Genomic DNA, 12,719 nt, shown 5'->3' with positions numbered 1-12,719 from the left:
TGGCAAGATCAGATTAAAAAACCAGCACCAGGTACCTGTAGTAAGATCAGTGGGCCAAACTATAATTCTAAAACAAGCCCAGCCGTTGAAACATAAGCATGAAAAATTACAATTTTCAGGGTTAAGCAGCAAGGGGTTAACCAGGGGAAGTAAAAGTCAGACTGTTCTGATCTAGGCTTAAATCATATGCTTAGTCCCAAAAACCCTCTTTTATTTAAACAGCTGTGGATGATGGTCTTTCACAGCCCGTAATGATTCACAAATAGTCTGTGAAGAGTCTGACAGAAGTCTTCCACAGTCTTTCAGGTTAATGCTGATAAGCACCCACCTTTATCTCCCTTGAAACACTGTCAGAGACCTAATTAGTTTTGCATGGCCAAACATAGCACAGAGTCAAACAGAACTTCTCAGAGCTTAAAACTGATCATATGAACTAATTGCTTCCTGCAAAAGCTCACCTCCCTTTGCTGCTCTTTTATGCATTATGGGAGGGCCCAATCATCTCCAAGCCTTACTCCCGAGTCACTCCTTTTTTCTTAATTGTTTTTGCCTTCTGGCAGCTCTGCGCATGCGGACACTGGGAACAGGCTCACACTGTTCTTCTGCCTCGCTGATGTCAGACTCCAGAGCAGGGGTGGGTTTCTCGCCCCATTCCAACCGGTTTGGTTGGAACGGGGCCGGCGGCGTCCTCATGCACGCACACAGTGCACGCATGCGTACTAGTGCCTGTGCGATGCTCCAGCTGCTCCTGGAGGATCGCGCAAGCACTGTGTGCGTTCTGCGCATGCGTGGAAGCGCAGAACTCATCAAAACCGGGTAAGAAACGCGGGAGGGCGGGTGGATCCTTTGGCGTTCCCGGAAGTTACTTACTTCCGGGTTCGCCAACCAACTGGTTCGCGGGGACCGCCGCGAACGCCTGAAACCCACCCCTGCTCCAGAGGCTCCGGAGGCAGCCGATAACTGTCAGACGGCTATGGCCCCCTCTCTGCCTCTGACGCAGAGCCCTCGTCCAAACCTTCCCCAGCCTCCAGGACTGGCCCATGTTCCTCCCCAACCTCCTCACTGTCTGACTCTGCTGCCAGCTCCGGAGGCCACCCGCGGATGACAACACAGACGTTCCAGGAAATTAAGATGGTTTAGAGTCCGGACACAAAAGTCACATTGATACTATACATTTTCATCCCTTTGATTATGTTTATATAGTCTGGTGCATTCTGATGATGAGAAATTATAACTATGGGAGCAGCTGAGAGTATCCTGTTGGCTGACTGCTGCTTTGAGCAGAAAACAATTTGGAAAAAAAAATCTCCTTTTCTCCCCCAGTTGCCTGTGGAGACCCTCCCGCAGTTGAGAATGCCAGGCACTTTGGCAAGAAGAAAGACCGCTATGAGATCAACGCTATGGTGCGCTACCAGTGCAGCCAGGGTTACCTACAGCGCCATGTGCCCATCATCCGATGCCAATCAAATGGGCAGTGGGAAGAGCCTCGGATAGCCTGCATAGACCGTACGTAAGGTTTTCTGATGAACTTTCACCATAGAGGGAAGATATAGCAGCCCATATAAGAGAGTGGCGCAGTGGCCTAGAGGTGGAACTCTCCCCTCACAATCAGGAGGCTGTGAGTTCAATCCTATGCAGAGGCAGATATTTCACTCTCTGGGCACACTGAATATATCTGTTGAACAAGACTTTGCATTGGCAACAGGAAGGGCATACGGCCAGTAAATACTCTCCTAGCTCCATTCAGTTGCCCAGATTCCATCCCGCGAGGGATTATGGGGTTGTTAAAAGATGATGATAGCAGCCCAAATGGAAATTTACAATAATATTTATTCGACCAGATTAGATATAGACATGATGTTACATTGATGAATTTAATTGTCTGGGTTTGAATTACCTTGGTTCATAAACCAAGCTGGCTAGTTCTGATGAGCCAGTTAGTCTGCAACAATCTATATTAAGTATTTTCGGATTCAAAAAAAGGTGTGGGGGGGGGGATGATAAAGTTTGGTTATTATTTGCCTAGGATGACTCAGTGAGAAAATCAAGTCGAAGGAGAGATATTGCCTTTCCTCATGACAGAATTAGAGCTGCAACAGATTCCTTCACGCTATTTCTACGAGCCACCTACTCGTTTGTAAAGTTCTTTTAATGAGGAGGGAAATCCCTGAAAGACTTTCCACAAATGAGATTTAAACCTGCTTTCAATTAAGACAATGCTTGCACGCTGCTACACAAACGTCCCTTGTGTGTACCACGTTTCTGTTCTAGCTTTTCTTCCCTTGTTAGCCGCAATCGGATGATTCATTCTAACATTCAAGCTGCTCGACTCAACCTCTCGCCACGTGGGGAAACGCTCTTGACAGTAGCTTGACCCCAACAGAGATCACGGATTCAAACAGCTCCTAGGAAAGCTGGACTGCAGGAGCTGGCTGGTAAACGGAGCCCTGAGCCCTTTAATTACTGTATTTTTTGGAGTATAAGACGCACCTTTTTCCCTCAAAAAAGAGGCTGAAAATCTGGGTGCATGTTATACACTGAATACAGCATTTTTTTGCCTCCTGAAACCCCACCCCCTTCACCAAAATGGCCATGCACAGCCTTTAGGAGTTTTGCAGAGTGTTCCTGGGGGCTGGGGAGGACAGAAATGAGCAAAAAACAGGCCATTTTTTGCTCAATTTTGCTCCCCCAGCCCCCAGGAACACTCTGCAAAGCTCCTAAAGGTTATGCATGCCTTTTTTGACAAAACATGGGCCATTTTGTGCTCGTTTCCCTCCACTCCCCACCCCCCAGGAACACTCTACAAGGCTCCCTAAAGCTATTCATGCCTTTTTTTTAAAAAAAAAAAACGGCTCCGTTTTTGGGAGGTCTGCAGAGTGCAAAAACTTTTTTTAAAAAATTGCCTCTTCAAAATCTTGGTGCGTCTTATGCTCCGAAAAATACAGTAACTAAAGGATTGCCAATAGTTGGCAAGGTCTTCTTGGACCACATATGGTCCTCAGCAAATTTCTATAAATCTTGGGTTTCTCAGAATTGTACAAGAACCCAGAGCGAGTAGAGGAACTCGCAAGACAGGATGAGTATAAATTAAAGAAGGGTAAAAGTAGTGGCCTCCAGGGGTTTGGAATTCAACCTTTCAGCCCAGCCAAACTGGTCAGCGGTAGAGGAATACGAAGTTCCAGTGCAAGCTCTCTGTTCTCCTACTGTATCCTCAACGTTTTCTGGAAGGGTCATATAAGCACATATTATGTGTTGCATGAACATCCCGAAAGACACCCGAAAAGATGGATGTAGTAGGGAATAAGACTCCAAACTGGAGCAAAAATCGGTTTGCTAACACACGTAATGTGGCCTTTTGGAGAAGGACAAAGACAGGAGTTGGTTCCTACTCCACAAGTTAAAAGCCTGATCTTTTGATGCATGGATTTGTTTTGGACAAACCAAGAGCCAAAGAAGAATTCGTGCAGTTTTTCCTTTCTTCAAATGTTGCACACTCAGGGGTCAACATTGCTGTTGAATAGGATAGGGTAGGGTAGGGTAGGGTAGAATAGAATAGAATAGAATGAATGGAATAGAATGGAATAGAATAGAATAGAATAACAGAGATGGAAGGAACCTTGGAGGTCTTCTAGTCTAACCCCCTGCTTAGGCAGGAAACCCTACATCACTTCAGACAAATGGTTATCCAGCATCTTCTTAAAGACTTCCAGTGTTGGGGCATTCACAACTTCTGGAGGGAAGCTGTTCCACTGATCAATTGTTCTAACTGTCAGGAAAGTTCTCCTTAATTCTAAGTTGCTTCTCTCTTTGATTAGTTTCCACCCATTGCTTCTCATCCTGCTCTCAGGTGCTTTGGAGAATAGCTTGACTCCCTCTTCTTTGAGATATTGGAAGACTGCTATCATGTCTCCCCTAGTCCTTCTTTTCATCAAACTAGACATACCCAGTTCCTGCAACCATACTTCATATGTTTTAGTCTCCAGTCCCCTAATCATCTTTGTTCCTCTTCTCTGCACTCTTTCTAGAGTCTCTATATCTTTTCTACATTGTGTATGTTTGAGTGCATATGCACCCTTGGTTCACTGATTACTCCTGATGATAATATGCCTGGACAAGTCCCTGAAGTATTCTAGGCAAGATTTTGGGGAGTGTTTTGCTATTGGCTCCACCTTCTTGGAGCTGAGAGAGAGGGACTGGCCCAGAGGTGGGTTCCGACCAGTTCGCACCAGTTTGGTAGAACCGGTTCGTCAAATCTACCGAACCGGTTAGAAGAGGTTCCACCAGTGGACCCGGAAAGCAGGCCACACCTACAGAAGAGGTTCCAAAAAATTTTGAAACCCACCACACACACACACACACACACACACACACACACACACACACACACACAGACAGACAGACAGACTTACACAGAGAGAGAAAGAGAAAGAAAGGAAGAAAGAAAAAAGAAAGAAAAAGTGAGAGAGAGATGAAAGAAAAAAAGGAAAAAGGGACAGAGACAAAAGGAAGGAAAGAGAGAGAGAGAACACATGGCTGGCAAGCCACTCCCACCAGGTCACATAGCCAGCAAGCTACACCCACAAAGGAGGCCACACCCACAGAGTAGGTTCGAAAAAATTTTGAAACCCACCACTGGACTGGCCCAAGGTCATGCAACTAATTTTGTGTCTAAAGCAGGAGTAGAATTCACAGTCTCTACCTGATGGCTCAACCGCTACAACAAACTGACTGTTTGTTTGAACCGTATTCTAACCCAGCTGGAGAATTTGAGCTATACCACAGAACTGCCCAACCTGTGTGCATCTGTATAGTTCATCTGAACTGACTCTTTTATTAGAAATGGTAGCTTTAACCTTCTTTGTAGAACATAGAACGATTGGGCTACAGGGGATCTTGGAGGTCTTCTGGTCCAACCCCTTGCTCAAGATAGGAGATCTTATACCATCCCGGTCAAATGTTTCTCCAATCTATTTTTCAAAATCTCCAATGAGGGAGCACCCACCACTCTGGGAGGCAAGCTATTCCATTGATTGTTCTCACTGTGAGAAAATTCCCCCTTATTTCTTGGTTGGATCTCTCTAACGGGCTTCCACCCATTACTTTTTTGTCTTTCCCTCTGGTTCTTTGGAAAATAAGTCAACGCCCCCCCTCTCCAGTCCTGAAAGACAGTTATCATGTCCACCTAATCCTTCTTGAAACTCAAATCCTTTGGCCACCTAATGAGAAGGAAGGACTCATTGGAGAAGAGCACAATGCTGGGAACACTGGAGGGCAAAAAAAGAAGGGGACTGCAGAGAAGGAGGTGGCTGGATGGAGTCAATGAAGCAGTAGGCATGAGCTTAAATGGACTCCAGAGGATGGTAGAGGACAGGAAGCCCTGGAGGAACGTTGTCCATGGGGTTGCGATGAATCAGACACGACTTCGCAACTAACAATAACCACAATCCTTCTTGTTGATAGGCTAAACATACCTTATGAGTTAGATTTCAAGGCTCCAAGAAAGTTTTGGACCATTTTTTATCTTCATCATAAAAACGGGGGGTGCGGGAGGAAGCTCCTGTTTCATTTTTAAGCCACCCGGTCAAAAGATTAAACTTTCCTAACTCTTAATGCTAACAAGGCTTTCATTGACAAGCACCTCCCCCTCTCCATCTGGGTCCCTTCAAGCAGCTCTCTTGCTCATCCACAGGACAGGGACAGAATTCTCTCTGGCAGTGCCCAAAATCTGTTTGTGGGAAGGAGGAGGATTGGAGGGACAGGAGGAAGGCAGGACAGGACCTCCCCCCCCCCACCCGCAAAAAATGCATGAAGAAATCCCCTTCCAGCTCATACATCAACTCCCGGGGGTCCACAAGTAAGAAAAAAGCACAATTGTGCAAGAGAAAGAAATCTGGCACGGTCACACACTTGCCATGGGCAGCCAGAGAAACAACATGCTGCAGCCTCTGTGGTGTTTTTCCACAGAGAGAGAGAGAGAGAGAGACAGAGAGAGAGCCAGCAGGAGGGGAAAAGTCATTCAATCCAGCCCAGGACAAGCCAGGCTTGTGTAGCCACCCTTCCTGAGTAACAAGGTCTCTTTTCTTCCCTCTCTCCTCCCACAGCCTCCACCTATAAGCGCAGACTACACAAGAGGAGCTCACGGGCTCGGTCAAGGACCAATGGAAAGATGACGGCATGATCCACCCTTCCAAGAGAGAGCAATCGGGGAGGAGCAGAGAGGGACAGGCAGAGAAAGAGAGAGAATTTATGGAACAGTTATATTAACAAAATTGATATATTTTTCATTGTTGTTGCTTTTAAAGGGGGTCTCATTATATAAGGAACAATGTGTGTATATATAAAGAAAAAAGGACAAGGAAAAAGAAGGCAGAGAGGAGTGGGGGGAAATCTTTTGCCAAATAGGAAGCAAACATGATTCCAGCAATATTTTTTTTTAAATATAATGATTCTTAGAGCCAACTATCTTTGTGCCTTTGTGGGGAAAAGGGACAGGGGGTGGGGTGTTACAGAGGGTTAAGTTAAATAATAGATTATCTGGAGGAGGTGGAGAAGGAGGAAGAGGAGGAGGAGGTGGAGGAGGAGGAGGAGGATAGGGGGAATCCTGATTTTTATCTCACACAAAGCGTAATTTTTAAACTGCAGAGTGGACAAGTACTCTTTTTAAAAAGCCCCCTTTTCCAATCCATCGTTCCACATTTGCAGCAAATATCATGGGATGGAGTGGGGACTACAGGGAGGAAGCGATCATAAGCGGGTGGAAGGTCAGGAAAGCTCTTTTTCAGCTCTCCCGAATACACATCATCATGGGTGCGAACTGCGATTGCTTGTTTTTGGATATGTTCATTCCTTTAAATAAATGCAAAATGTCAAATCACGTGTGGAAGTTGAAATTAGCCAGAGCATCAGAGCCGCTCAAATGCAAACAGGTAAGAAGAGGGAGTTGGGGAGGCAGAACAAAACTCCACACCTTACTGCCTTTTTTTTTCCCAGTTCCGAACCTTCGTGGTCGGAATCCGAGGGTCCTAGTTCAGGGGTCAGCAATCCGCAGCTTAGGAGCCGCATGTGGCTCTTTCATCCCTCTGCTGCAGCTCCCTGTCACCGGTCAGCTCCACAATTGATAGGGCTTTAGGTTAGGACAGGTAGAGGGTAAAGGATGCCGCACTAGGAGGAGACTCTATGGTGGGGGAGCCAGGCTTCCGTTCGGCTCCAGAATTGAACGGGGAGCTTCCGGTTAGGACCTTTGTGGCTCTTTCAAGTGTTTAAGGTTGCCAACTCCTGTCCTAGCTGAACCTGATGCTGCATCTCTTCTGACTTGTTCCCCCTGCTCCCCATTTTTATTCCGCGGGGACAGTCTAGTAACGCAACTTCATATTGCCTTTGTTTCTTCTTGGCTGCAGTTTTCTTCCCTGGGACACCTGGCAAGGCAAAAGCAGCTTCCACCCTGAGATGGCGTACTCTCTCTCAACAGGGAACGGTGCAGGGCGCTTAAGATTCCCTGCACCTATTTATATTTTTTTAGAAAAATACATATATATGTTATATTGATTGAAAGCAGAGAGGAAACCGAGAGGGGTCTTTTTTTTTTTTTAAACAGTAACTTAAACGGACTTGCCAAGGTCTCGGAGATGCTGGTAGGAGTTCAGCTTTGGGTTTGTGCTCTGTATACCATGGGGAAGGGGGAAAATGCATGGAGACGGGAGGGAAGAGTGGGTCTGGTGAACAGAACCAGGAAGAGCCTTTTATATTGCAAAAGAAAAAGAAAGAAAACGCCATCAAGGAAAACGGCCTTTTATTTTCTTTTAAAGTTCTGTGCACAGACACACACACACACACACAAAGCAACTCTGGAATGAAAAAAGAGCCAAGCCTATTGCTGTCAGTGCTATGGTGAATCCTTGTACAATAAAAGTTGTTGTAATTTAACCTGGCTGAGGTGCTATTTGAATGCAATGGGGGAGGAGGGAAGTCCACCTGGATGGATGCGTGAATGTATTTGATTATCGGGGTATTCATGCACCGCTTGTGGGTGAGTGGTGCGGTGATCTAGAGGTGGAGCCCTCACCTCATAATCAAGAGGCTGTGAGTTTGATCCTAAGTAGATCATTTTCTCCCTGCGCACAATGAGCATATTGTGAAGGAAAGAAGGAGAGCCTTCTCTGTGGCTGCTCCGACCCTCTGGAACGAACTCCCCGTGGAGATTCGCACCCTCACCACCCTCCAAGCCTTCCACAAAGCCCTTAAAACCTGGCTGTTCCGACAGGCCTGGGGCTAAAGAACCGTGCCCCTATCTCGAATGGTATGATTGTTGCGCTTTTTAAATTATGTATTGTTTTGTGTTGTTGTCAAATTGTCTGTATTCCCCTTCCCTTGTTTGAGTTGTGAGCCGCCCTGAGTCCCCCTCGGGGGGAAAAGGGCGGCATACAAATGAAATAAACATTCAAACAAACATTCAAACATTCAAACATATCTGCTGAACAAAGCTCCGCATTGGTGACAGGAAGGATATCTGGCCAGTAAACACTCAGCTCCATTCAGTTACTCAGACTCCACCCCACAAGGGATTATGGGGTTGTTAAAAGAGGATGATGATGATGATGATGCACTGCTTGTGGGTATTGTAAAGGTAAAGGTTTCTCTTGCACATATGTGCTAGTCGTTCCCAACTCTAGGGGGAGGTGCTCATCTCCATTTCAAAGCCAACAAGCCAGCCCTGTCCGAAGACGTCTCTGTGGTCATGTGGCCAGCATGACTAGATGCCAAAAGGGCACGGAAGGCTGTTAGAGCCAAGGTGGCGCAGTGGTTAGGGTGCAGTACTGCAGGCTACTTCAGCTGACTGTTATCTGCAGTTCAGCGGTTCAAATCTCACCGGCTCAAGGTTGACTCAGCCTTCCATCCTTCCGAGGTGGGTGAAATGAGGACCCAGACTGTGGGGGCGATATGCTGACTCTGTAAACCGCTTAGAGAGGGCTGAAAGCCCTATGAAGCGGTATATAAGTCTAACTGCTATTGCTATTCCCTTCCCACCAAAGGTGGTTCCTATTTTTCGACTTGCATTTTTACATGCTTTCAAACTGCTAGGTTGGCAGAAGCTGGGACAAGTAACAGGAGCTCACTCCGTTATGCGGCGCTAGAGATTTGAACCGCTGAATTGCCGACCTTCTGATCGACGTCTTCGGACATCGCTGGCTCTTCGGCTTTGAAACGGAGATGAGCAGCGCCCCTTAGAGTTGGGAACGGCTAGCACATGTGTGCGAGGGAAACCTTTACCTTTACCTTTATATATATATAAAACCTGAAAATGAAGTCTCTATTAATGTTGATACAACTCAAGAGAAGAACACCTTTTTTTTAAATGAAAAAGGTATTGGATTCCATCGTTAATTGTTTTAGTGAAGAGGTCCAACAACAAATCAATGGTCCTACTTTGAAGATTCTCAACAATTGACCAGTCCATAACATGCAGTGGTAGGGATTCGAACCGCTGAACTGTCAACCTTCTGATCGACAAGCTCAGCGTCTTAGCCACTGAGCCCCCGCGTACAATACACTTTGGCTATTGTAGGGCAGATTAAATGCCCTGCTTGGTCCCATCCAAAAGAGAGGACAGCTAAGACCCCACAGCTCAGAAGATTCACATGGAGGTGTGGAGATGAGAGACCCTTCAAAAGATACTCCTAACATTGGTCCTCATGAATTGACATTGCTCACTGAAGCAGCCTCCTGTTTTCTATATCCTTTTATTAGTGGGTGGTTTGCAAACATTTACAAATGCTCATCCAGTTGTGCTTGTTTCCCTTCCACACAGTCACATGGTTCTTATGCCTAAATCACTGTATTTTCTGTTTAACAGCGTGGTGGTAGAAAACTCCCATGTTATAGCCCGGAAATCATGACAGTGCCAGTACCCAAGTGAAACCCGGGGAGTAAATTTAAAGTGGGTGGTGGGGGAGAAGGTAGCCCAGCCTTTATGACCAAAGTGTATTTCAGAGTCTTTGGTGCTCTCTGAGCTTGGTGCTTTTCTTGCAGACGTTTCATTACCCAAACTAGCAACATCATCACTGCTAGTAAGGAGTGAGATTTACGAGGAGGAGGAGGAGGAGGAGGAGGAGGAGGAGGAGGAGGAGGAGGAGGAGGAGGAGGAGGAGGAGTCCTTGGTATCCTCAGAGCTTGGTGCTTTTCTTGCAGACATTTCATTGCCCAAACTAGCAACATCATCAGTGCTAGTAAGGAGTGAGATTTACAAGGAGGAGGAGGAGGAGGAGGAGGAGGAGGAGGAGGAGGAGGAGGAGGAGGAGGAGGAGGAGGAGGAGGAGGAGTCCTTGGTATTCTCAGAGCTTGGTGCTTTTCTTGCAGACATTTCATTACCCAAACTAGCAACATCATCAGTGCTAGTAAGGAGTGAGATTTACGAGGAGGAGGAGGAGGAGGAGGAGGAGGAGGAGGAGGAGGAGGAGGAGGAGGAGGAGGAGGAGTCGGAGGAGTCGGAGTCCTTGGTATTCTCAGAGCTTGGTGCTTTTCTTGCAGACATTTCATTACCCAAACTAGCAACATCATCAGTGCTAGTAAGGAGTGAGATTTACGAGGAGGAGGAGGAGGAGGAGGAGGAGTCCTTGGTACTCTCTGAGCTTGGTGCTTTTCTTGCAGGCAATTTCATTACCCAAATTAGGTAACTTCATCGGTGCTAGTGGCAACATCAGATAACATCATCAAGACTAGCACCGATGATGTTACCTGCCGTAATTTGGCTAATGAAACATCCACAAGGAAGCCACCTAGCTCAGAGAACACCAAGGACCCCCTCATTCCATCCCTGACTTACAAATATTCTCCTTTATCGGTACGAAGATACTAGGAAAGCAGGAAAAAGATGAAGATACAATTCTCTGTCTTACACCAGGAGGGTCAACACCATTCAAACGTGATCACATCGCCTGCAGTCTGCTTCAACGGCATGAAGAGAAAAGCCGCCTCTGTGAACGATTTAGACTCTTTATATAAAGAGGGTGTTTTCATTTGATTTCAATATTTAGCCAGAGCATTTCGATCTGTGCGGTAAACAGCAGAGACCTTTCATAGCTGTGATGAATGCAGCTCATTCAAAGCTCCTTCCATCAGCCTTCCGTTTTTTCCTTTGGCCCCTCCATGCCCCCTCCCCATGTTTCCTTTCTACCCACCCACCCCGACCAACACAACTCACTTTTCAACACTTTCTTTCCATTCTGCTCCAAAATGCTCAGGATTCATCGTGGTTATCCCACTACCCACCTCCGTGCTATCTGTGTGAGTCAGGTAGGGGGGAAAAATTCTAGCGGAAAATTAGGATCGGTTGACGCGACAGCTTCGGTAATCAGGATGGAGCCGGCAAATTGACATTCAAGTTACTTCTTTGAGTGGTTTCTTCCAAGTTTTATTAGCAGACATCCCAGAGACCCCATCTTTGGACACTCCCCCCCCCTCCCCAAGACAGTGTTTAACTCACATTTGACAATAAAAAAAGGTATGGAAGCCATTGTTCTCTAAAATAATGGTTTGGTTGAATGTCCCAACAGAGATTTGCTTGTTCTGGATACAAAAACTGACAAAACAAAATGGCTTACTCTGTTTCCCCCAAAATAAGACCTCCCTGGATAATAAGCCCAATCGGGCTTTTAAGCGCATGCGCTAAAATAAGCCTTCCCGGAAAATTTTGCAACACAGCAGCAGCCATGAGGTGACCACGCATGCCGCCTCCTACACCTCAAAAATAATAGGATCTCCCTGAAAATAAGCCTAAGGGCCTATTTCGAGGGTCAAAAGAAAATAAGACCCTGTCTTATTTTTGGGGAAACAAGGTAGTGAGATGAGTTAATCCAGGTCCAGATTTGTCTGCCCTTACAGCAAGCTGAACAATAGATTGTAAATGATTCTTTCTTTTGTCCTCTTCTTCTCTGGTCTACCTCTAAATTAGAAAAGGTTTATATGTAGGTTTTTACAAAGACAGAAATCAGGACTCATACATTTCTCCAAGGCATAGTTTAACTACGGTTTGCTAAACGGTTGGGTTGGTACAACAATCTGTGCCCAAACCAAGCAAAATACAGCCCAGCCATGCCACTTTCTTGTCGCTTTATAAAAAGAGTAGGAGACAATTTGGTGACTTCACAGGCACCGCTCAATAGGGATCTAGGTCCAATTCGTCATTAATCAGAAGGAATTGCATTCCCCCCCAGTTCATATATCAACAGCCTGAAGAACAGGAGAAAAAATACGGAGAAACAGCTCCTTCTGCATCCATTTTTTTGCCCTGAGATTCTTGTTGATCCCTTATCACACAGTGTTCTGAGCCATTAAAACAGCCGCTTCAGTTTGAAAAGTTGCAAATATTGGATGACTTAAAGACGAGATCATATGCTACTATAAAAGAGTTGGGGGATGTCACCCTGGAGCAGGAATAACTTTCTCAAGAGAGTTGTTACAACAGCTGCCTAAACCGGTACTTCAGACGGCTTCCCTAATCTCACTGACAGATGTCGGCAGGAGCAAAAGACATCATCAAATGGCAAAAGATATCATAATCAGATGAGCATCTTCTCACATGTGCGGTCCTCATCCCTAGGCTCAGGTTTCCCGATCGCATAATTAAAGGGGCAACATCAGCACCAAGGCACTTCAATTTCCACATCACAGCTTGTACAGCATTTTCTGTTTCGTTACGAAAGTGTTTTTTTAAAAAAACCATA

At 45.9% G+C, this 12,719-nt stretch overlaps 1 protein-coding gene across 1 annotated transcript in view; it reads left to right on the top strand.

The window, feature by feature from the left end:
- ACAN (aggrecan) overlaps window positions 1-6,415 on the top strand; it is an 87,800-nt gene extending 81,385 nt beyond the window's left edge. The window contains exons 17-18 of the mRNA XM_087704298.1: window positions 1,324-1,506; window positions 6,102-6,415. Coding sequence (XP_087560424.1) covers window positions 1,324-1,506; window positions 6,102-6,178 — 260 coding nt within the window. The 3' untranslated portion in view covers window positions 6,179-6,415. The remainder of the gene's footprint in view (window positions 1-1,323; window positions 1,507-6,101) is intronic.
- Window positions 6,416-12,719: the final 6,304 nt, after the last annotated feature.

Source organism: Thamnophis sirtalis, unplaced genomic scaffold (genome assembly GCF_051295495.1).
Source record: "Thamnophis sirtalis isolate CommonGarterSnake01/CBP01778 unplaced genomic scaffold, rThaSir2_p1.2 scaffold_2, whole genome shotgun sequence".
Classification (NCBI taxonomy): domain Eukaryota; kingdom Metazoa; phylum Chordata; class Lepidosauria; order Squamata; family Natricidae; genus Thamnophis; species Thamnophis sirtalis.
The sequence above is the reverse complement of the archived record's forward strand: the minus strand, read 5'-3'. Positions and strand labels throughout refer to the sequence as shown.